Source organism: Ambystoma mexicanum, chromosome 5q, assembly GCF_040938575.1.
Source record: "Ambystoma mexicanum isolate Mex_15411 chromosome 5q, UKY_AmexF1_1, whole genome shotgun sequence".
NCBI lineage: Eukaryota > Metazoa > Chordata > Amphibia > Caudata > Ambystomatidae > Ambystoma > Ambystoma mexicanum.
In genome coordinates, this window is record NC_090933.1 from 462937660 (window position 1) to 462964301 (window position 26642).

At 43.3% G+C, this 26642-nt stretch overlaps 1 protein-coding gene across 1 annotated transcript in view; it reads right to left on the reverse strand.

Annotated features, from left to right (window-relative positions):
• The window catches only part of CDH2 (cadherin 2), a 419239-nt gene that overhangs the window by 70629 nt on the left and 321968 nt on the right, over window positions 1–26642 (reverse strand). Inside the window, exons 4-5 of the mRNA XM_069620955.1 lie at window positions 17370–17519; window positions 4818–4973 (exon numbers count right to left, since the gene is read on the reverse strand). Coding sequence (XP_069477056.1) covers window positions 4818–4973; window positions 17370–17519 — 306 coding nt within the window. The remainder of the gene's footprint in view (window positions 1–4817; window positions 4974–17369; window positions 17520–26642) is intronic.

A 26642-nucleotide genomic window follows, 5' to 3' on the forward strand; every position in this document is an offset into this window, starting at 1 on the left:
TAGCAAATTTCACTGTATATTAATTTAATTAACTCCCACATAGATTGACGCATAGGGGAGCTTGGAAGAATTCAAAACTTTCACCCCCTCGTGGAAGATACAAGATGGTAATTTAAAGTAATTGGGGTGCCTTGAGTTTTCTGTTCACCGCTGACTTCTCTAATGAGAAGGGGTATCACTTCCAAAAACAAAAATTCCCAACTGAACCCCTTACCAAAACATGCTTTTAAACAAAAGATGTACTTGCCACCAAAACTAAATTGATAATGGTCACCATCCCCAAACCTTGCCTTTTAACCCAAAAGATACTTGTCCCAAGAATAAGCGTTTTAAGAAAAGGTATTCTTATCTTAAAACGAAATTTCCAATTGTCACCACCCTTTCAACATTGTATTTAACCAAGGGGTGTCCTTGGCCCCACAAATGAAAATTCAAAACAGTCAACTGCCCCAACACGGGCCTATAAGTGAAGGGGGGTCTAAAAAACCAAAATTCATAATCATCTCCATTTGACTGTCCAACTTCCCCAAAACAGGCCTTTAAGTGAGTGGGGTCCTGGAAAATGAAACTTCTAAATTGTCCCCACTCCCTAGACCTGGCCTTTCTCAACAGAAGGGTGCTTCATGTCATTGATGCTTGTGTTTTTGGGGCTGGTGCTTTGCAAAAGTGATCTCTTATGTATCCAACAATGAACGTGTGATGTATGTGTTGTTTTTTTAATCAACCCTGTGTCTATTCCTAAGCTAAATTTTGGTGTAATATTTGACACAGGCATTTTAACAAATCTGTAATTTCAAATTCTTGCTTTCTGAGTGCGCCGGGAACTTCATATCTCAAGTCTTGAAGGTGAACTAGTTTTCATAAAACTATATTTGTGCCTATGTTTGACACTGAAATACTTTCAGCCAGAAACGTGAAGATTATGTTCAAGTAGTGTGCCTTATTATTGAAATTCAACATTCAACTGGGTTCATGGGAAAAGAGTTTTGGAAGTTTATTTAGCCTGTGTTCCATGTTTGTGAAACAAAGGTAAATGTAGAAAAAGTGTGTTTTGTAATTGAAGCTGTGTTTTCTACCACAAAGAAGGTGGCGGCTTTGATTGAAAACAAATATTATTCATTGAGCTCATAATTAAAATAAATATATGTGCTTTCTATACCCCGGCCTGGTTCTTGGCTCACTGTTGGCATAGGGGGGAGATTTATGTGGCTCTATATGAGTCTTCAATAAGGCCAGCGCTAACAAATAAAAATAAGTGAGTGTTGTAGGGCTCCTTGATTGGGGTTGGGAATGAACTCCCTAGATTAATATAACGCTCCACATGGGATAAGCAACAAGAGCACCCATGTGGATGCCAACCTTTTCTTTGGAAGTAAACCTGTAATACTATAAACCAACCACTAGATTGTGGAATATGAAAAGCATGTTACTCTAAAAAAAAAGACTGAGGGCCTTATTCTAATCTTGTCAGCAAAGTGACGCTGGACGAAATTGGCAACTTGTTTGGAATCGGTAAAGTGCTTCGAGGCGAGACCACTCTGAGGAACTTCGACAAACTATTTTTCAGATCCATGGCATACAATGCCAGAGACGGAAGCAGTTCAACATCAGAGCTCAAGTCTAGGGTACCAAATATATAAGGTTGAAACGAGGTTGAAAGGATCAAAAGCCTTCCTCAGAATTACATCTAAGGCTCCAATTCCTGAGGGAGTCAGTTGTAATATCACATCAATCAAACTGTTTAAGGAAGTTCAAAGATACTGTTTGTAATTACCACAACAGAATGAAGAGCCTGTAATCCTCCTTCAAGGATTACAAGTCAGAATGGCTGTACACATTCCATTCAAGGACACATTCCATTGGCAGACACTCGGGATAGCAAAACGTACTGGTAAGACGTTGTTGAGCCACATTTTCCCCTATCTGTAATTGATAATCCTTGCACATCTACTCCTTCACCCAACATCTGCCCGAGCACGCTCCCAGGATTCTTTTATCTTGCTCTTGCGCCCTTTTTGGCCCTCGGTGAGTCATGTGATCAAGGCCTCAAACCACAAGAAAAAGCCTGATTTCTTTCGACTCGTTCTAAGGCGAAACATTCTAAATATGGATTCTACCGAAAACATGTAGAAACCATTTGTGGTGTATCTTTCCATCTTTTACATCATGTGGGTTAATCCTGGGGGTTGCTGGAGGGCCAAAAGGTTACTAGCGAATGCACCGCTGTTTCACCCAAACATTAAATCGCACATCACTAATCACCTGCGTGGTGTATGAAGTGTGCTCGCAACATGTTCTGACATCTGAGATATGAGGAAAAGGGACACACTAAAGATATATACACGTTAATTGTGTCCCAAGGAATTGGTCTAATGCCTACTTCTTCAAATAATTCATGACAACTTTCTGTGAGAATAATTCAAAGGCACCAAGTGATTTGATTGTGTACACAGAAATAAACTGTATCAAAGTGTCAGCAGTTTCGGGAGTTTCCATTTGCGGAATAAGGCAAACTCTGATTAAATTGTTTTTCAGGCACAGTCATTTGATTAAAGTAGGCAAAATACATGAAAATTCAATACTCAAATAGATGAGACAGGTATCATGTTTTAACGTGTTTATTGAATGGCTAATACAATGCAAAACCTTTACAATTCAGGGTTTATGTAATTTTCCTTCTAATCCCCTTAGGGGTAACTAGTGATGTGAAGTGGACAAGCTTGTAAATGTTTGACTTGCCTTCAGGCTACTGTGCCAGAAATGAGCGTCAGGGTTCCGCTATAAGTGAATGGCAGCCAGGTTTCAATTGCAGATCAAGGCCTGATGTAATTTCCCCAGGAACAGCCTGCCAGAATAGGCACATCAGCAGCCTGGTGAGTTCTAGAAGGTGGCAGTAGTGACCCAGCCAAAGGCAGTACCCTGATTTGGGAACGAGATAAGAGAATGAGCCGAGAAGGGGGCGGCGGTACTTTGCGCTTCTTTCTGAATTTGCCTCTTCATCAGGAAGGTTCCAGTGCCATAGAGCTACGGTAACAGAGTAATGCAAAGCCTCTGACAGAGGCCCTCCTCCTTGTGGAGTAGCCTGTGCCCGCTCTGCCAGAGGAGAGACACCCCCCTACACCATGCAGCAAATAAGACAGCTTAAGGGAGGGTTAGCCCTGTCCCACCAAAAGCACCACCCAAAGGAGATAGCCCAGGCAAAGTCTCCTGATGGGTGTCAGGGACTTAGACTGAGCGATGACTGAGTGCTAAAATGTGTTAAAATAAAGAAAAATGGCCAGTGATAATGCCCAAGACCAGTCCACTCTAGGTTTACCCCAGAGACCCGAAAGAAGCTGTTCATAACTGTCCCCCTTCTTCAGGTCTAAACCCCAATATGGATCCGAAAGGGGCAGCACCTAATGTCTTTTATTACGGCCTGCCAGGTCTTCAGGGAGCTAAACGCGGCTGATCCTGCCCCGTGTTGAAACAAGTCACTCTGAACCTCCCACAGAGGTCCTGTAAATTGATAGACTTTCCGCCAAGCTAGGATATAGCAACCTGAGGTAGCAAAATCGCTTTATGCAGAAAACAACACTCCTTTTCAATGTGTGTGTCCAGAACATGTAAATCCTCTCCAAGTAATCAATGTATCGTTGAAAGAGGATACTAAAGATCACCCCAGAAGATCACAGAAAGCATTAAAGTAACCAATTGAGGAGACATTCAAATAATTACAGTGGGAAGATGTCCTAAGTATAGGAGACTTCAAGTTGAAAATAAGTCATTTGTAGCTCAATTTCTTGTTTGATGTTATTATTGGGAGTCCGTGCTCCTTATAGTGATATGTAATAAATACGAACATATGTTGTAGGCAAGTTGGGGATTCCAAAGATAGCTTAGTAACCAGTCTACTGTGGGTCAGCAACAGATAGTGCAAGCTCCCCCAAATGAATGTCCCCAGGGTTACAAATAATTGAATTCGATTTAAGTTGCATATGAAATGAGATATTTGCCTGTTTAAAGGAAGTTGGCTGTATTGCAGATATTTAGCTTTTTTTTAATATCATTGCAGTTTCTACCTATTACTATATTTCTTGAACTTCACAGTCTCCACCGCTCCTCAAAAACCTATATGCACAACTTTATTTGACAGATTGATATCTTCGGATGAAGACTTTATTCCAAATATGCGCTTGGTGGAAATGGGGACTGCATTTAACCTTCCAAAATGAGGCGATGGAATAACAAAATAACTTTGGTAACAGGCTAGGCATGAACAAGTCGGACAGGCATGGGACTCAAGACAAATTTAGCCAAGCATCCTATGCCCACACAAATTAGACAGTGTTGAAAATATGATATACAGTAATACATTAATAATGACGTGAGACTTATTATATCTATATTTTCGATTTAGAAGGGCATAGTATTTTAAGATTACATTTCAAAAAGTGCAGCTATATTTGTAAATTGCTGTCTACCAAACTTCTCTCAATTACATCCAGGTTGGCGTCCGTAATTTGTGTTATTTCTGATCAATTTACAAAAGGTAACCACATTAAAATCTCTTAAATAAACTTTGGAATTCTGGTTAGTAATCTCTATTGCAGCCGTAATTTACATTAACATGACAGAGAGTAATGTAACCAAAAACAATGAGTGTGGCCGAGGAAGCCAACACATATATTCTTCCCAGTGGAGTGGACACTGCGAGGCGACAGCTCAACTTACAATATCATTCCAAATGTCAGCTGAGAACACTTAACTGGTGCAAATGATCCCCCTGATAAAGGCCAAGAGAAATGTTAGTAGGTGTCATTCATTTAACAACTTACGTGGAAAGACGCAATCTGTTCCCGATCCAGTGGTTTTGTCACAGACAGTTGCCCGGATAGCGGATTGATAATGAAGATACCAGTTGGAGGTTGGTCGCCTCCTGGTCCTGTAACACTGTAGCGCAGCGAAAGATTTTTATCTCGATCAGATCGGATCTAAATAACAAAAGGAAAAAAGCACCATGTTACACCCACGTCAAGCAAAGTAGTCAACATAACAAGTCAAAGACCAAAACATGCATAGACGAAATGAATGCAAGACGACTCACAAACCTAACTTTGGTAACAACTGTTATTGGAAGAGTGATATTGTTCTTGCAGCTGCAGAAGGCAAACCCTCTTTTTGCAATAAAATATCTGAACTGGATTGCCTCACCATCTACATACATTACTTTTTTAATTAAACAACTTTTATTTGCATTTATTGACAACACATGGCTGTGCGTTTGACTTCAGAAACATATGTCGTACAGTCTGGTCGATGTACAACAGCAATCAGGGACAAACAACAACCCATATTCCCCCCCTCCCTATAATCCCTAACCTCTGCCAACTGCCACTTTATTGCCTCTACCCACGCCCTGTTTCCCCAGGTCACGTTCCACACTTGTTCTTACTTCCTCGACACCTTCTCGTGTTTCCCTGGCATCTTCTACTTTTGGATACCAGCCTTTCCCTGTCCATGCTTTGTGCCATGCTGAGTTCCCTGTCAGCCTGGCAAGGGGCTTCTCAGATACCCATAGGCTTGTTGTGCCACTTTTCGTTAGGACAAACGCGAGGTCACACAATTTCTTGTCTGACTCTGAAACTACAGTCATGATTAGTGAACTATTACTTTATTGTTCTCTTTAGTTTCCCCTTTACTCGGGCCAACCATGTCTTGGGCTGGCGGGCCGTTACCAGCCAAGTCCGCCCCCCTGCCAGGGCATGAAAGCCATCATGTTAAATCCATCTGAGTACAAGCTCCTTGACTTTGGAGCCATCTCAATATACAGGCAAGTAACATTATTTTAACTTGAACTGAAGAAGGCTCTATACAAAGAGGCCCTGTGTGTGTATTGATAGGGCTAACCACCACACCGGAAATGGTATAGACCCTGGAAATTGATATTAGCTGCAACCAATATCTGCTCTGTAACAGCACTCTGAGGTGGACCCAGGGCAACATGGGAGTGTGAAACTAAACTAAATAAATGAGGCAGTGAATTGCCAATATATGCAACCTTCTAATATGGTCAACTGGCCTTGGTATGCTCAGATATTAGGCACTCGACACAGTGACACTCCAGTTAATGGAAAGGGAAGTGCAGTGACAGAAGAGATTGATTCAGTTCTAACAAATAGCGGTTTGCTAGGTTTTGCACACTGTATGATTACACCAAATTATCTAATTACTATTTGCCGTTATTTAAAAAAAATATATATATCTAACAAGTTAATGTGCAATAATAATATGAACTGAAACTTTGGAAATCACAACTTTAGCCTTTGTAAATTGGAAAATGAAGTTGTACAATACTTGATAGATTACACCTTAAAGCCTACTGCATAGTCCATCATTTTGTAATGCAGAGTTAAGTCAGCGTCGTGGACTATGTAGGCCCGATTGAAGTGCAGGGTCAGGGCTGACAAGGCCAAAGCCCACCTGAAACATTACCACCCAGAACTCTTTCAAATGCTGATAATGTGCTCTTTTTTAAAGAAAATCATGCGCGCTTGCCCTGCGTTTGCCTGATGTCCTTAAAAATAAAAAAAAACAAAGCTGTTTCCTTTCCATGTTTAGGTGGCAATCCGCAGGGATGCAGTGCCAGAGCGGGAGAAAGAGGTGGATAGGTAAGTGTATGCAAGACAGGTGACTGAGGAGGGGAAAGCTGGGAGGTGTTAGGTTTGAGGCCCCCCAGGAAGAGGGAATGGGGCTCATGTCAAGGAAAATGGCAGAACGAGGGATGGAATGAAATCCGCGGTTTCACCAGCCGTTCCAAGACTCCTGATTGAATGCCACCATTTCCCCAGGGGGCTAATATTACTTGATCTTGTGTCCCTAGGATTCAAGGTGCAGGAGAAATGCCAATGGAGGTGCATCATGTCTTAACTTTTGATGCTGCAATCATAGAGGCCTTTCTCTGGGTCACGTTTTGCAAAGAAGCGGTCCTTGATTCTCATACAATGTGTGAGTGAGAAGAGTTCCATAGGGCAGCATCTTCATGCACTGCAGGCAGAACTGCTGCCAGTGGTCCAGAAATCGAGCAAATATATCCATATCACCCTATCAGAGTTTCTTCAAAATAATGAAAAGTCAAGACTTTCTACCTCAACTTAGACCATTCATCGTGCCAGGTGTGATGATGGCGGGGCAGAAGCAGTGAAAGTAGCATCCTTGTGAGCCCCATATTCAATATTTGTATCTCAGTCCTGCTGTGAGAGATCTGTCTGCTACCTTGCCGATCCCCGAACAGTTTTCTTCGCTGACCTTTCATTTTGTGTTCTTAGGAAGAGTGTGATTGATAGACAAGCTGCTGTCTTACAAGAGCTCGAAGGACCAGCAGCCTCACATGGCTACCTCTGAACATCTGCAGAGTCATCTACATTTTGAAGGATGGGCGCCGCAATAAGCAAGAGCTCCAGTTCTCACTGCCTATGGCAGAGGCCCTGACGCTGGCAGTGCAGAGCAAGGAGCAGGCAGAGGAGTGGCCTTTGACCTGGAGGGTAGACCTTGTGTCCTCAATTGCACCAGGGCCTCTGTGCAAGGGAGGCGAGGGTGTGTCCATTGGGAGTGGCAGCCAGAGAGTGACCTTGTTTAGTGACAAAAAAAACTGTATCACCCACTAATGTCTGGTTGTATCTCACGTCCTTGTCTGATCAAGTGGTTTAAGTGCAGCATGTTGACATGGCGCCCAATGGGGGATGAATAAGGAAGGTGGTTCATGTGCATAAGTTACGTATCAGCTAGTAAAGACCATCTAGTATTGCAGCCTAGTTCTCAATTACTGAGCCCATCAGTAGCCCTTTCTCTCTGCTCTTTGCCCCCTCTTAGCCCCTCCATTTTCGTTTTTCAGCCCCTTCTCTCTGCTTTGTCCCCTTAGCTCTTCCATTTTTATTTTCTGCCTTTTGTCTCAGTTCTTTGTCTGCGCTTAGTCCCTCCCTTTTCATTTGTATGCCTTTTTTCTCAGTTCTTTGCCCACTCTTAGCCCCTCCATTGTTGTTTCTCTGTGTGCTTTCTTTCTTGTGCCTGTGGTATTGCTTTACCCGTTTCCCACCCGTCCTCGTGCATCCTCCGCTCCCCTCTGATTGGCTACTCCCCTTAGACGTTTAGCTTCCTAACTGATCAGTAACCAGGACAGTGTTTAGAGCTGCAGCAGGCCTGTGAAAGCGGGTCCTGCAGCTCCGTCCTGGTGGAGGTAAGTGCTCCCCCATGATGTTCGCACTTAGATGGATTGTGGGGGGTAGGAAATGTGTCACACTTAGATGGATCGCTGGGGGGAGGAAATGTATTGCACTTAGATGGATTGTTGGGGGTAGGGAATGTATCACACTTAGATGGTTTTCTGGGGGCAGGAAATGTGCTGCACTTAACTGGCTGTTGGGGGTAGGAAATATGCTGGACTTAACTCGCTGTTGGGGGTAGGGAGTGTATCACTCTTGGATGGATTGTTGAAGGTTTGAACTGTGTTTTTCCAAACTAACCGTACTAAAAACTCACCATTCTACATACTCAGTCTCAAACTCTGAACTAAACACACCATACCTCTACGGCACCACAAACCACACGCACTTCACAACACCCAACATGGAACCAAACCACGCACAATCATACCACAACAACCACATGACATGACAGCTACCAATCTAAAAACGCACCTATGTTCAATAACCGGTTTCTCCGAACTGAAGATGCCAACAGCACACCAAAGATCTCTTGTACTTCTCCCTCTCAATCCCCCCTCCCATTGCAGATCTGCCAGAGCACCAAGCGACAACGCAAGTGGCAACAGTGTGCGGTACAAGAATTATTAACATTAACATAAATATACCTTAAAAGTGTGGCTGCATTAATATCAACTCTACCAAGAGCTTTTGCTTGGAACTGTGAACTTTAAACAGAGGTGTTCCTAGCTTCTGTTTGCATCCTGATTTTGAAGACAGAACCTTCACGCTAACAGGTACAGCGGAGTGATCGTCGATCCCTGTGGGCAATGATTCATTTTTAATGACGTAACGCTGAACATATTTGCTTTGAGCATCTCTACTCCCAAAGCAGGTCAACTAGGTCACAATGACAAGTCTGAAATTGGAAAAAAGGAATCTGTGGTTGCTGGCAAGCTAAGCGACATAGCGATAGCTGGCAGCATTGCATTAAATGTTAGCTTACAACATTATGTGGAACTTTTGCTTAGACTTAGCAAAGCAAGAAGATAACATATCTTTCTTAAAATGTGCATGCTCACACATTCTGCTTGCAACTTGGTCTTCGGGTATACAGTTCAATTCAGCAGCTGTGCATTTTCTAATTCTGCGCACGATAAAAGATTTCGGATTTTCGCTGTTGAAATGATAACCGCATAATGTACTGATTAATAAGAGGCATTATATTTAGATCTCAAAATAGGTTTCTCGATGTTAAATATACATAAGAGTGTATTTGCACCCCAGTGCTTGTTGAGCTTGTGAAACGGCATTGCACACTCTGGCAACTCAACAACGTTACTGGCGGACCAAAAGGCAGAACTGATTATAATTCTTCTGGCGGACACCCAATCAGGCTATGACAAACCATCAGTTTCAAAACAGACAAATACTAGCAGGAGATGTATTCATGCAATCTGATAGGTTTGTATGCCCATTGGCGCGGTAGTGCTATCCTTGTGCTGCGGCTTGTCTGAGTGGATACTGCATGTTGTGCACACGCCTGGGGTTTCCTCACTGGACCCTTTCATGAGGGCATACATATGCAATGAGGCCTCTAGGGTTCCAGGTAAGAAGCAAACTCTCCTATTTTCATCCATATAATCAGGCCAATACCCTAAAAAAATAAATATATAATATGGTGTAAATACACGTGTCTGGCCCTTTATGCTGCCTGCACTGTTCCGGTGATGTGTTCAGACTAGTGGCATGAGCAAAGCCTTCCACAAAGAGGACCTCTGCTATAGGCCTTTGCCATTAACATGCATATTTTCTTTTAAGGGACTTGCTAGCTAAAAAGAATCGTTGATTATAAAAAAAGGATCTGTTTTTTAAATGTACCATCCATTTTACTTGCTTAAAAGTGCACCAGCCAAGAATGAGAACTACGTTTTTACTTATTAAAAATCCTTTTGCTCCAACTTCCCAAAACATGCAGCAAGAAATACTCGTTCGAGCTCCTTTTTGGAGCCATGGTGACCTGCCTGACAAACCACGTTTGTGATATTGATACACCTACCTATTTCACAAAAACAGTATAAAAGACTTTGATCAGTAACTGATAATAGAAGACACTGATGAGCAGGCACAGAGTGCTCTTGTGCAACCCTGTTGCCAAGGCGATGCAAGTGATGCTGATTGTAGAAGAGGGAGCATGGAACTAGTGTGCATTGCTGAGTTGGAAGACCTAGGTACTACTCCACTTAGCATTCGATCTACAATGTGACTGCCTGCTTTTGTTCCTGTGCCTTAATATTGTCTAATGTAAAATCCTGGGGTACAAGCACACTGCCTAATACTGCCCCAAGTGAATATCAGAATCCCCCCGCTTCCTTATTTCACCAAACCCATCACATCCTGGTTTCTGTAATCCAGTCTCAATTAGTCCCCCCCACAATGTATGCGAAACACCTCATAATTGCGGTTCTCCTTGCACCGTCGGTGTTCTCTTAAGGCGCCTTGCTGCCCCTTGGAGCTTAGTTCCTCCTATACCGAACAAGGAACACAACACACAATAAACAAGGAAATATCACAAATACTACACTGTGTCCTTTGAAGCCAACATGCTTGGAAGTGGGGTGATGCAAAACGAACAAAGGAACTCTGAATAAACTCCCTTTTTAGATTGAGAGCTTTCCAAATGCAAAAATGTACAAAAGCAAAATGTTCCCGCTCTAAAGCCTGTACTGTTCCAATCAGCGGATCAGCAAAAAAACGCATTCACACTCAGCCAGAAAGTGGCACCAATTTACTGTTCCAGGCTAAGCATTACAGCTTTGAGATTAGAAAAATGCAATCCGAAGCCACAAGTTATAAAGACCATCTCATGCCTTTAAGATCTAAAAAATAAGTTTAGTATCTTTGAAGGCCAGGTCAAGAGAACAAGACTCAACATCTTAGTGCTTGCGCAATATATTTTTATGTCTTGCAAATGCATTTTGCATACACGTGTTTCACGCTTGTTGCAGTGCTTTGTCAAGGAGCCAGGCTTTCACAAGAAATATGCAAAAAATGTCCAGGAGCTTCCATACCACGTCAAATATGAAAATCGCTCTCTAAATAGAATTTGATAATAAACTTTCAGGGCCCGGTTCATGGAATTATATGCACAGTTCAAAGTGACTTTGCACTGCAAAAATGCACCCTGAAGAAATTACATGAATCGGGCCCTCAGTCTTATCCCCAAGTGTCCAAGCAAATGGCAACACATAATCGTATGGTGGGATTTAGTACATAACGGATGCCACTCCTTCTCATGTTAGGACAGGAGTGGCGCTGCCCAGTAATCTGGAGCCTGTGACTGTTTCTATTGCTATGATGGCTCTACCCCACGCTTAATAGGCTTCACAGAGGCACACATCACCCCTGCAATCTTGTCCACGTTTCCTGGCCATTTCGCGGGGAGCTACACTTAAGGTATGTAGCTTTCCCTGCACCCAGACAGCACCATATTCACCATCTAGCCTATTTTCTATGCTTGAATCTGAGCCGCTGCAAAGTCTTAAGCAGATCGCCATAGCTGCACAATACCTATCGCGAGGTGTCACGCTTGTATGGACTTCTGGTGGGCTGCAGCATTAAGGAAACATACAAAATCATTCTATGTATAATGTTTGGCCATCCTAGTTTATCTTGCAGTTCACTATTGTGAATTCGCCCTTTGGCATGCCCATTTTGATCTTAGCCATAGGTTATGCCAGCCTGTCTTTCTGCTCCCCTTTGTGATACGGCTCCTGGGTCCTATTGTGTTTTTCTCCCGAGTTACACCCCACTGTGCTGTTCGCCTGGGCTGTCTCCCTCTATTTCTGCTCCGCAATCAATGTGATCTTGCTTCTGGGTTCTACCCCAATGTTAGCTTATCCCTCTATTTTGGAAATTGTATTCCTGCTCCACCCCATGATCTGCTTCTATATTGTGAGCCTCTGTATTTCTGCTCCCCATTGTGTATTACTGATGGGTTTCGTCTTACCTTCATTTTGCTCATAGGGTGTGACCCAATGTGCTTCTGCTCTCTGCTGATTCTGCCTGCTGTCGTGCCATTTTCACAAGATGCAGCCACATAAGAAGTCCAGCTCACCACCATGACAGATATCTGTGCACCTGATGATTCACTGTATGGCTGCTCTCTGTACCCCAAGCAGTGTTGCTTGTCCACACCTTGCTCACTGCTCCCCTTCCAGCATTTCCAGGGCCATAGCACCTCTCAATATAAGCCAAAAGGTTAATATAACCCTCCCACAGTCCTACAACTAGAAAATGCACAGCCCGCACTCTGACCCCACAAAGACAAGGTAAAGGACAGCACACAATTGTATTTTGTGACCTACTGGTAAGCCTATTATGTCAGTCCCTAATGAATTTGTGATCCCCATTGTGATTTTGCCCAAAGGCCATGGCCCTTTGGCGTCTAAGCTGCCTGTGCTTCCTACTGCACTCTTCAAGACGTTTATCTCATATGACATGTGAACATTACTACCTTAAGTTTGACCTGAGCCCATTCTTTTATTGCCAAAGTTAGGCTTGCCTGTCATATGTCTCAGGTTGCTGATAATATACATTTTATAGACCACATGCATGCCCGATTTGCAGTTCTGGGAGAATGTCAATGCATGGACTTTCTGTGTTCCTCTGTGTAGTGAAACAGAGAAGGTTTTATCCTATGGTGGAAATCGCTGCAACCATTGCTGTCCTCGACCAGTTGTAATACTCAGCTCGTTATGTCTCAGATCTATGCTGCTCTCTCTTCTTTGGTCTCCCTTCAGCGCACTTAACCCCCCTTAAATCTATATACCACTCTGCTATCCGCTCCCTCTTTCTTCTTTCACCTTATGATTCCATCTCCTCTTCTCTCTCCTCCTTAGGCTGGCTCCCCTTTCACTCCCATCTTAAATTTAATTTCCTCTGTCTCGTTTTCAAATCCTTCTATGGTCTTGCTCCACCCTACCTTTCCTCTCTCCTCACTTTCTACACCCCTTGTCGCCCCCTCCGCTCTGGCGATCTTTTCCTACTCGCTCCTTTTCCATCACCCTGCGCCCCATCCCGCTTCCGTTGCTTCCAACTTCTTGCTCCCTACCATTGGAACCGTCTCCCTCTCCTTATCCGCTCTATCTCCTCCTACCCCTCTTTCCGATCTTCTCTAAAATCACATTTCCTCCAATCCCCACCCTGACATATTCTACTACCTCTCTCTCTTGATCCTAACACCCATCCTAACTCCTTCTTGTTGCCTCTCCCACTACAGTCTTACATCCCTCATGTTACACCTCTGCATTCAAGTAACCTGTTGTAAACTGTTGCATGTACTGCTCTCTGTTACTTGATTCACATGTTGTTCTACAATGCTTATTGTATTCTTTTGGTCCTCTTGTAAAGCGCTTTGGCGTAAAGCGCTATATAAAAATGTAATAAATCAAATACAAATATTCTAAGGCTCTACATTACCCTACTCATTACTGCCCACAACCAAATAGGTATACCCAGTTCATTGCTGCTAGATCCCTTCGAAAACATATTTGACGAGATCAGCACTAAAGAAAATTCAGCATTTATTATCCCTATTGAGACCCCTGGCCTTACAACATTTCAAATATTAGGGCACCAGGCTTTCACTGCATACAGGACAGACACATGTCCCCTCATTCCCTGGTTCTCTTTTTGCTTCCAACCACATTGCCTTATCACACAGTATCTATTTGATTTAGCTACTTCTTTGGCTTTCTGGCTTGGCAGTCGCTGAATAGGTATCCCTACAAAATATCCCCACCAAAAATATCACCGTACATATGGCCGTTTGCCTCGCGGCCATAGGCGATATTTTTGGGAAGGATATTTTGTGGGAGCGGGAGCGTCCCCCGCACATTTTAAAATAATGCGGAGGTGTCCCCCGCAGGGTCCATGGGTCAATATCGCGCAAAAATATGGTGATATTTGTGTATCGCTTTATTTTTGCGGGGATATTAACACATGGAACTGCTGAATATTCTAGGGTTTGCTTGGTTGAATCCACCACTCTTTAATGGGACTGCTTGAGCACATCTTTAATCTGCTACAGAGCAACAAATTACTATTAGCATTTACTATTTATCTATGTTCCTACATATCTCCATGCCATACAGACACCTTACAATGTACCCACTACAATACTGATCAATGATCCCCGTTCATCTAGATCAGCATGCACCCAACCTATCACAAACACTACTCGCTCTTTTTCCTGCTTAACTGCTGCATACATGGCTGTACATTTTATCTGTACCCTCTATCCCCGCTCCCCACATACTACCCCCTTTTGTTTTTTTCTTCCACAGATTTCAGCCTGCATACCATGGTGGGGGCACACTATGCCAACTTTCAGGCAATTCTTAGCACTCTGGAAGTACTATGGTGATGATTTGGCTCAGTAGAAAAGGCTTGAAAAAAAACATATATTGTATTGTATTGTATTTGTCATTTATATAGCACCCTTTTCCCATTTGTATGGCCTGTATGGCCTCAGTGCGCTTTGTGGTTGGAACATGCTCAGAGACCGAAGTCCATGTGTGGGGAATTCTAGGAGTTACATTTTCCGGCTCCAGTAAGCAGCCCGGAGGTCAGGCACGTGGACAGGTGTTGTCGGTGGTTTAGGCTAGAGTGCTAGTGCTGGAGATTCAATGTGTACCCAGCTAGACCGAAATGTTTTGTAGGTTGTCACTGTATACTAAGGGCAGATGTATTGAGGTACATCAGGGGTTTCAGTGTGGACGGCTATGAGAGCTGAATTGCATAGCCATAGCTGCATTCTATAGTGTATGGATGGGTGGCCGTGCCATGTATACATACCTTAAACTCATGGTGCAAGGTATACATACCTTAATCTCGGTTGGAATTAATCTTCAATGACATTTTCCTAGGTCCAATGCGATTGGCTGGTCTCTGCAGTTGTGGTCTCCGTATATTGAGGGCTTGAGCAGTCGGAAAGGGACCCAGAGGGATGGGCGGGGGAGTGATGTACGATCGTCTGCGGCTGCTGAAGTTATCACAGTGTACCGCTGCAAACGCTGCTGGCATCCATGGAGGTTTGGGTGGATAGGTTTGTTGACATGATTGGGCCAGTGTTTCTGTGCGCGTATGAACAGTGCGCAAGAAGGTTTCAAGAGGGGAAGGGAAGATCCAGGTTTGGAGGGTCTTTCTGAATGCCAAGTGATTATCAATGCTGCGAATGTGCAGGGGCAGAGAGTTCCAGACAATCGGTACTTAGACGGAGAAGGAGAATCCGCCCAGTCTGGTGCAGTAGTAGTGTGGGACAACTAGGAGAGATGTTGTGCCTGATCTGAGTGTCCTTGAGGGGTGGTAGAGAGTGAGTTTGTCTTGGAGGAATTTCGGGCCGGTGTTGTGGATGGCACAGTGAGTGATACACATGGCTTTAAAGGTAGTGCGTCGACCAATGGGGTGCCAATGGAGGACTCTTAGTGTAGGACTGATGTGGTCCCTGGGAGGGAGGTTAATAAGCAGGCGAGCTGCAGCATTGCAGTTTTCTTAGTTGAAACGCTGGTGTGCCTAGGTAAAGGCGGTTTGTATAGTCTAAGCGGGAGAGGATGATGGAGATGATGGCAGAGAAACAGTGAGGATTGGTGAGGTATGGGAAGATATGCCTGAGAGCGTAGGTGGAAGAAGCAGGTTCTGGATACCGAGTTGATGTGATGGGAGAGGGATAAATCTGTGTCCAGTGTGCAGCCAATGTTTTTCGCTGTGGTGGAGGTTGCTGGGGCACGTGAGGGGTGAGGGAGGGGCATAGGGAGTGAGGCCAGGGAATGGGTTGGGGAAGGAGCGCTGTTTTCGCGCTGACTAGGATTTCTGTTTTCCCAGGATTGAGGATGAGGTGGTCGGTGTTCATCTAGTAATCAATATACAAGAGGCATAAGAGGCATGATGAGAGATCTGGACGGTTGGAGCCCAGCGTTTTGGGGTTTTTAAGGATGATCTGGGTGTCATCTGTGTAGCTGTAGCAGCTGAGATTGTGGCAGCGTATGAGTGTGGAGAGCGGGTTCAGATGGATGTTGAAGAGGAGTGGGATAGGGATGCTCCCTGTGGGGCTCCTTTTGGTACTCATCAGGATGTAGCGGCGAAAGGTTAGAGAGGCATTATTTGGGAGTGATTAGAGATGAAAGAAGAGATCCAATTGAGGGCAGTGTCTTTGATTTCTGAAGAGTGTAGCTTGTGTAGGAGAATGGTATGGTCCATGGTATTGAAGGCAGCAGAGAGGTCATGGAGGATGAGTACAGCGCATCCTTCCGCATCCGCTGTTCTTTTTAGGTCATCCCAAACTGACACGAGGGAGGACTCCGTTCCTCTGAGCGGTCTGAAGCCAGATTGGGCACGGTCAAGGAGGTTGCACTATTAAGGTTTGCATGACAGTTGGATTTGCTTAGACAGCCTTTTGAACTTCCAGACTCTGTACCTCTGTGACTCTGTACTTCTATCTCCCACTATCATCTACATGCAGCACTGGGCCTCTCTCTCGGTGGTAAGATTCCCCCTCTTCTTTGCCTGCACTCCCTATTCCATGTCATGCTCCAAACCAATAGGCCCTGCACTTCGTTTTTTTCCATTCTCAAAACATGCAAGTTTATTTATTTTATTTTATTGTTGGTTTATATCTTACTTAATACCCACTTCTTCAGCTACTGACCTGGGATTGAACCTGGGACTGAACTCATAATGCATGGGGATTGAACCCATGGTGCACGCCGTTGTCTTTTTCCCCAAGGCCAGATCATGCATTACTCCTTCGGTACTGCCTTCTAGCTTTTCTTCAAGCCTCGTGTAAGAAGCCGTTCTAACAAGAGTCTCGCTGTGTCTGTATAGGTTTTTCTACATAACAGCAAGATAGGATATCTCAACGGGGCGGGGTGGACAGGTGGGGAGGCACTGGGTTAAATGATTGCCTAGGACATTTCTGTGTGATCTGCAGTAAAAGGTTGGCATCTCAGGGGATCCTAATCAGCCATTCATTCACCTGAAGTCAATAAATTGAGCACCATCACATAAGACACTAATAGCAGCAAATATTACAGTGTGATTTGACAAGAAGTGCAATATTTTAAAAAGAAACGTATGACTGAGTTGTTACATTCATAAATGTGTGCCTTTACAGACAAGGAGCATGCTTACCCTCACTAATTCTTGGGGGAAAGCGCCTCTTGAATTTTCTGGCACGTTGATTGGAGGGATTACCCAGTCTCTCTTCTGTCGCTGGAGGTGGCCGCTGCGCTGATGGTCTTGATGCTTCGGGAAATAGATTATGCTGACTCTGCCCTTTTCCTTCAGCGGTGAAAAATAAGAAATATTGAAAAAGAGTGCAAGTATCCATGGAAAAGTCTTGATGCTGCTGTCATGCGGTATTACAACTCAGCGCTGGAATGCCCTGCGTGCGGGACTCTTCACAAGATTAACAAGACACAAAGAAATCCAGAAACCCTTGGACACACAATTAACCTCTTATAGAACAATACAAATCTTAAACTCCCATATTCTTGGTATCATCAGCTAAGCAAATACATTGAATTAAGAAACATTTCATTTCATAAACCGCTCATGGCATCCTGCTCGTTGTCCGGATGTTAATATAGTGTTGAATTTTACAGCCCAATCTCCCCTTTTCTCATTAATTGGGCCTGGAGTTCAGGCAATGCACTGCTGTACATTACATTCAGATCCAGGGTGCTCTAAAATACAATTTGAGTTCTATGAGAGAAGTTTAATACACACTGGTAAGGAATGTCTCAAATATTTATGACCCTATTAAATCCCATTGAATTAATGCTGTAATTATTTTTAAACCTATGTCACCCATGATGGATGCTGCCAATGACCCACTTTGCTCTCTGGTCATTAATCTCTGCTGACTGTCAACATTTTCTTTCGATGCTCCCCTCCACCAATCTGCTGCTATTTCATCCTAAGGGCTCTCAAATGCTCACAGAAGGCATCATTAACTGAGGGGCTCTATGGTGGGCCAGTGATAACAGCAACATTCTCTAATCAATTATGACTGCCAGTGAAAACAGTGCACGCGTCAACAGATCCCGAAATTGACCGACTACACTGGCACGGACAAATCATTGTTTCTTCAATGTCCCAGGAATACCAGCAAAACATACATGCACAGAGGTGAATCAATCTTTCTTGACAGTGTGGTTAGGGATTTCAGACCTTTTTCGATTGTGTGGTTAGCAGTTCCTGTGATTTTGCTTTACATTGAGTTGTTCCGAAAGCCACTATGGAGGTACTTGTAAGTAATGTAATGTGGGACGTGAATTGCATTGGGACACAACGCACATACAGTCATGCTTAACTAAATCCTTGCATCTGTGCCTGCCAATGGTCACCATGACCCATATTTCTGTGCAAAAGGTCTACCCTACAGTACACTCAGAATGTGCAGCTCCACTGCAATCAAGTGCAGTGAGTAATGTCAGGTGGCAACGCATACTTATCCCAACCAATGCCTTATGCCCCATACCTACGTCATCCTTCCTTTCTTGGAATTAACAATGTTTTCAAACCTGAAACCAAGTTCAAATCAGGAACAAAGGTGATAGGTAAAGGGAGACACCCTACGAACTTGCCCTGACAACGTTTTTGGCAGGCAAGGTTTTCTTATTCCTTCGGCCGTCTTTCATCATATGGTACTGCAACCACCCTGCAGTTAGGATCAGAAACTGCTCATGAAAAGGGACACTCGGACTTAGGTTAGGTTTATTTATTTGTATATTTCTGGTGTTTGAAAAGGGGCCACTAGCAGAAACATTCTGCATCAGAGCAAAAGGAAGAGGAAAGTTAAGGCGATACGGTGGTGAGTATTAGGGAAATAAGATGGCATGGGGTTAAGGAAAGCTGGCTTCACAGCTAAGCCCCACAGTCACATTCTTGTAGGCAGAAAACATTAAACAAACATCGATATAATTCACTATAAGTGACCAGATCATGGTAGTTGGCAACCACACCTTTTCATGAATTAGCCAGAAATGGGAGGGCTGTTTCAAAGACTGTGCGCGCATCTTGTGTGTGGAGCTGAGGGACACTGCAGGGTTGGAAAGTACCCAATAACCATAAGCAGGGAGCTGCAGGGAGCTGCCCCATGAACTGTTAAGTATTAGCCACTTCTCTGAAGGCTAGGTGGGCTTCTCAGAAGTCTCACATTCTCAATGGTTTGCACAGCTTGTAGGCCCGGTGTGCACCAGAATGTTTCCACTAGTACGGAATGCAGGGATAGGCATGGAACTGGATAGATTCCTTTCTTACAGGTCAGCAGCGAAAACTCCTTTTACACCTCCTTGTGAATCTCAATTTAGTCCAATGAACTGTGGTGGATCACAGGGATCCATTGCATAATGTCTACCTGGCTGGAGTGTTTGAGGTAACACAATCATATGGAGTCAAGGTGGACCATTTTGGGGACGAAACTTTTAAGTTGACACCAAATATTTAAGCGTCTACTCTGAACTTCAGAAACTGTCAGCTGATGACAGGATGTCAGAAAACAACCTGAACATAAAACCAACAAAACATATTCCTGTTTGTGGGATCAGCTTCACATTTTGGCCTGTCAATGTATGGCCACAAAAATTAGGTGACTGTCCACACATGGGTAAAACTTTAATAAATGTGTGACAGCTCCTTGTTGCAGAATTCACACTGGCTAAGTAGTTGACAGTTGTGTTCTTTTTCAATCTGAAGGTACTTACAAGAATCTAAATATTCCTCAACTTTCTAAACATGGTTCAAGCAAATATGGAGCTGGCACAATCACCCCAAGACCATACAAATAGTTTGTTTTTAGGACTAATCCATCGCATGCACAGCGTACTGCGCTTGAAGCGATGTCAGCACATTTCGTCTGCACTGGCTAACAGTGGATCGTAGGCTCTGATTCAAGGCCTTGTGTATGAACCACTCAGCATTTTATGATCATGGAGAGATGGGTTTGATAGATACATTGCAGTACTATTCGCCATGAGGACTCCGCGCTCCTCAGGGGTTTCTCCTCCAAATTCTTGGATTAAGGAAATCTCAGTTTATGGGAAGAGCCTTTGCAACCATGGCAATGCCTTACCTCTTGAGCTTAGGACCATTCAATAACCTTGGGAAATCAGGAGACAGCTGAAAACAAATCTAAACCCACACTTTGCACAGCTCATTCTGACAGCGGCAGATTTAACAGGAAGGATCTTACACTCGAAGTAGGTTCATCATGCCAGGAGGCAGCCATATGTTGGTGATGGAGCAATCTTCAAACACTATTCACATACTACTCTGAGCCCCGTTAGTTTGGCCACAAACCGCAGGCTTGAGCGGTGTGACCCAAGCGCCCTGGTAGGGTTGTATCTGGACCACCAGGCTGATAGGTGTATGTGGTAGTAACAACACACCGACTAATGTAATGTGCACAGGATTTTATGTTCTCAGGAAAGCGGGCCAGTGGACGGATTTCAGCGCTGGGGGATGCAGTCCTGTTTCTTTAGGCTGTGCATCTGTGTGATCCTTTACCAGTTGGAGGGGTGTTAATGTTTTCTTCGGATGCCCAACATACACACTTTAGTAACTATTCACCCGGGTTTGACAGTTTCTAGCAAGTAAAGTTGGTAGATGGTGTTTTTATTTAAATACTGTGTTGACTTGATGGTGCAGTTAGATGTTGCTATCAAAAGTGATGCCTGGTGATTCTTTGCAAACTCTAGTGCGGTTGGAGGGGTACCATGGAATCTGTCCAGGTGATGGCAAATTGGCTTGCTGTATGTTATGAATTCTGTCTTTTTCCCATTTACACATACATTTCTTTTACACATTGAGTCATGTATCATTCCTCTGTGTGTAGTAGTGTCACCAGCTGTGTCATCCAGATGGTCCAATTGCACCACGATTTGTGTCTCGCCCGCGTACAACTGAAATTGTATTAGAGGGAATCAGTCAAGTTACTTAAGAGCTGTATATATGCGTTTAACTGAGTCACAAGCTCTAGGGTGCTGAATAGCACTGTTTTCACAAGCGCAAAAGAAAACAGGAACATAAAGACCTGAGCCGTGCCGTTTTTAAGCATCGAGAAGAACTTATCACAGTATTGCCAAATATTCCTATTTGATAGTGAAGGTGATGGATCAAGACCTCATGGTCTACTATGTCATATGGTGCTGATAGGTTGAGGTGGACCAATGCGACTAGGTGGTAATTATCAGTGGATATGAGCAGGTTTTTTGTGATGCATAAGTAGCATAAAACTGGTGGATTAAAAATGTTAATATCTGGGGTAGAGCATGAAGCTACTGTATTCATCTTGATGCTGACATATATAGGGGATAGAGCCCCTGGCCTGACTCTTCCGCACCGCCTCTTCAACATTCCCGTCCAAAAAGTCATGAACCTACGGCTGCGTGAGTTGGGGGATGAAGGCGAGAGGAAGTATTGAAGGAAGGACGGCCGTAATGAATGAGATAAAAGGGCCATATTTACTGAGGTGCATTAGTAATGCACCATGGAGAATTTCGAACTGATAAGGCAGTCAACCCCACCGTGACATCAATGCGTCATCTTGGAGTCCTGGCTGAAGCCAGTAGAGGCTTTCTGCAGATAGTAAAGGAGCCCCTCTCCTGTAGAGCGTACAAGGTCTGTCATTGCCAAGTTTTTAGGTGTATGTGATGGATGAATATCTAGACAGGTGTTAGAGGCCTGAGTGGCATAAAATTTGAAAGAAAGTGATTGCAGCCATGAAGAGAGGGCATTGTGTTAGCAGGGCTTAGGACATGCATTAGTTTAGGCCTTCGTCGGTTGTTGCCTGGGGAAAGGTTACGAGGTGTAATAAGCTGATTGTTTGTCTTCTGTGTCCATCATGAGGACGAGAAATTTATTTTGATAGTGCATCCAGAGCCAATTACTATCTTTGCCATTTCGACTAGTTTAGATGCCGTGACGTTGCTTCTGGGTAATGCATGTACCCTCTAAATGCTATACCCTAAGAGTCACATTAATTCTGGAGTGATATATATCTGAAATTCAAATCGGCACAGTTTGGAGAACACTTCAGTTGGCAGCAGACAAAGTTCTACTATGGGACAAGAAACAACGAAGAGGAGCACATTTATTTTCAGGAAATCCAGGATGTCAGACTGGGGACCTAAGCCTGGTTACAGGCCACCTGCTCCATGATGGTTCTATTGCACCCTCCCACACTAAGATATGGATTGCCTACAATCTGTATTGACAGGAGGATATGATTTGTAGGACAGGCAAGCTAGCATCTTTCAGAGACGTCATTAAGGGGTGTGGAGTGGTGTTTTGCATCTTGCGATATGAGGGTGAATCCTTTTTTTAAAATTTCTAGTGACATCTTCCAACTTCTCCTAAAAAGGGAGATCCAATTTATGTGTCTAGTGCTGAACATTTTATGTTCCCAGCTATGCCCAGGTGCAGTTATTACAGTTTGGGAATCCAAGGAGTTGGACTCTTCAAAGCTTGGCTTAAACTCTACTTACTTGCTAAAGAGGGAGCTCCCTCTGCCATCTCCCCCATCTGCCCTACCTGACCCCACCACTGCCCTCAGTGGCAATTAGTAAGGTAATTTTGTATATGTAATTAGTACTCCATTTTAGTTTGAAGCACTTGTCCCATTAGGGTAATTATACTTTTGTAAGTCACAAGATTTCCTATGTAGATTTTGGTTCTACTTGTTTTTTTGTCCCTGGTTTATGTCCTAATTTTTTGCACCCTCCTAAACTGGTTCACTACTTGCTCTCATCTTTATGCTGTTGTACAGGCACCCTTCGAGGGAATGCTTCCGCAATCACTAAATGGATTATTGAAAATAATTTCTGATCAAAATTGCCATACCTGTTCCTCAAATAACTACAAATACAAAAGAATGCATTCTGCTTTCTATCTTTTTCCAAAACTGCTACTCAGGAAAATATTTTTGGAACTTGCCTCATGCCAACTACCTCCCGGGGACATTGACTATATTTTTATATTGCTTCATCTGTGGAATGTAAGACTCTAAAATGCTATGTTCCCCAGACCACATACCTTTATGCTCTGGATGAATGATGTACAGTAGCAGTGAATGTTGTGCATCTTCCCTTTCATTTAAATTGTGTTATACATGGGTTGATACAAGCTCACAAGCTCTGGTGCGGGTGGGAGGGTGGGGACAGTGCAAGCGTGCAAGCTTTGTTTTTCTGCCCCTTAATAACTAAACTGCTCTATTAAAAGGCATCTCCCATCAGAACCTTCCTGGTTAAGAAAATGCTGGATAGCAGGGTTTAGAAGTCAGATATCTCAGATTCTGTGATATTCGAATGTCACAAGACCTAGTAGGACCGTGTTTATTTTGTCACCCCTGTTCCCCCGCCTTGTCTTGTTGCGCCTTGAAACATATTGTGTATAGGCACATTATAAAAACCCAATAAATAAATCAATAAATACGTGTGCTAGTAAAGAGAGCAAAAGTCCATCAAGATTTGTTTTAAGGCCTTTTTGCTATTTTCTGGATGTCACTTGGGCTACCTTCATTGGTACAACGTTCTTTTATCGCCAGGCTTTCTAACGGCAGGCTTTTAAACGTGGAAAGAATAAGGAAACATTTCATACATGTTTTTTTGGGGGTAGTGCAAGGGTGATAAGAGGTTGCGGAGGGGCGGGAATAGTTTTTAAAAAACTCGATGAACGTTATCGTTGTTCTTCCCATGTTGAAACAGCAGGCGCTAGAAAGCCTGACAATGAAAGAACATGGAACCCCTACATTTGGTTATCGAACATACTCCCTTATCCGGGAAAAAAGACGATATCGTATTTAGATTTGTAGACTGTATGCAGTGATGTTACACTTCACTAACATGAGTGTGGAGTGGAACAGAAAGAATAAAAGAAGGGATAGTGAGATAGTACACAATTGAAAGTAAACAAGCCAAAGCGCAACATATTTCAAAGCAGGCCATCTCTAGTGTCAGGAGCTTATCAAATAGATGCCGCCTGTTCTAAGTACTGGATTACCCACTCTAAATCCCATTAGCGTGGCTCATTGCATATGCAGGAGACTGTCTGCTTGGGCCACTTGGTGCCGACAGTATTTGTTAGATGCCATACTCTTGGATCTGGTACTGAGTACAATGTGAGATCTTGAGCAAAGCAATTTATTGCTGTTATTCTACACATCAACTTCAGGGAACAAAGGCAAATGTAAGGGAAGAAGCGGGGTTCCTCATGAAGGTGAGTGTTTGCTATGGGGACTGTGGACGGGGGATCTTTCGTTAAGAGGCAGCATCTCAAAGAAACTGGCATTTACTAGAAACTGGCTCTGCAGCTCCTTATGAGTTGCACTGACTGTGTCAGAGTTGATCTGACACTGAAAGATTTGTACTGGTGCCACATTGGTGATGTCCTAATCAACTTTAAGATGGTCATGTCCAAATAAAATGCACTAATGTTTGCTGAAGATGCATCGAGAACGTCTACAATCTGATGGGCATTTGCAGACTTGCTGCTTGCATACATTATAAACTATGACTCATTGACAATTGAAAAATGCCAGCAAGAAAGCTGTCAACATTTCTTCACCCAGTACTACACAAGAACGGAGGCTAGTCAAATAACATAGGCACATTTGTCTTTTATTGGATGTGTATTAAAATAAATGGAGGGGTGATGGTGAATCCCTTTCTGACCACTGGGAGCACAGTGAGTTTGCAACTGAAAGAGATTCCTGTAGGATTCGTTTTTAATTGTTATTGGGTTTACGCTTCTCTCCTCGTTTTCAACTGTAAAGCCTAAGATTGGTGAAGGCACTAAACGTGCCACCAACATAGCATAACCTAAAACGTTCTATGAGGCTGTTCGATGGAAGGCTTCAGAGGAGTCTTTTCAATTTCTTTATTTTTTATTTTAAAAACGTATTTATTAACGTCACAAAATAGCGACTAAGAATTAATGAATATGATCATCCATTTAAAATCAGAATAAAAATTCCTTTCTGAATCAATCAATGAATGCATTAACACACAACCCTACAGATAAGGGGTGCATCGGCCACTTTTACTCTCTACGAATTGGCAAATACTCTGGAGAGTAAAAATACTACCAACAAAAAATAGGGAAAAGACATGTAGAATCTTGCACCCCTGCTTTCACCCTCACAGCTCCATGGATATGTTTGGACAAGTAGTGCACGTTATACCACAGGAAGAAACTAGTATTCTAACTTCCTGATTGTAAGAAGTAAACATGTATTTTTTTATGTGCATGAATAACTGTGCAAAGAAATAAATATGACAAAGCAGTTGTGTTCTTCTGGTAAAACATATTTTTACTCGCTCATAAAATACTCTTATTAGGAATTGGACTTACATTTTTACTCTCTAAATACATATTTTACTCCCAATATTAAATATTAGGGAGTATTCCAAATCTTATCTGGAGCACTGCTAACACATCTTAAGAATCCTGCGATACAAGCTAGCAGGGAAGGCCATTGCACCTACTCTAAACTTGAAACAACCAATCATCTGCTGTATGGGCCCGTGTGCAGGCCTGTCACTCAGGAATATCCTTTGCAAATATGAAGACAAGATCCTCCGGCGAACCCTGGTGGTCACATAGGAGCCCTATCTTGTGCAGCCCATCTCGAGCTCTGGCTTATTTAAGTCAGTTAGAGTGATAAGCACGCAGAGGATGTTTCTCCTGTGTATCAGAGAGTGACGGAACACTACGATAGGTCTGAGTACAGCACACTGGATCATCATCGGACCAAGGGGCAGGAGTGAGGACACCAGCCTGCACACCGGTACAACTGAGTGATTGTCAAACTTGCTTTTCAATTTTGACATGACTTGTGGTTTCTTAAGTACGTCAAGCACTGGACCAAAGGCCACGGTTATTCGGATGTATTGCTGTAATGATTTTGGTTATCCCAGTAAGTATTAACGTGGAACTCTCACAAAAAAACAATGAACAAGCCAGAGGGAGGTGGGATCCCAATTCCACAGACCAAAAAGAGGCACTGCAACTCATCCTGTTACTGGAATATTTCATCACACTCCAGCAATAAAGAAGTTGGAATGGCAGGAATGTTCAAAGCTGTTCCTGGTGTATAAACCAGTTTAATGTCACAGCACATCTGGCGTATTCCAAGAGAAAGGCTGCGCCCTTGCGCACTGTGTTTGAGGAGTGAGCTTTTACTATCTGAATTTGATTAATACCCACCGGAATTTTACTAACTAATAGATTTGTAAATAGTGCATGCTTATGCAGGCTGCCTGGATATGCACCTTTGAATAATAACAGGTAGACCTGCATGCTTCATTAGGGAATCGAACTCAGCACAATGCGGCGGTGCAGTGTCGCTCTGTAGCGGCACTGAAATGACATTGAAGCGTCAATCTTTATTTTCTGGCCAGGTAA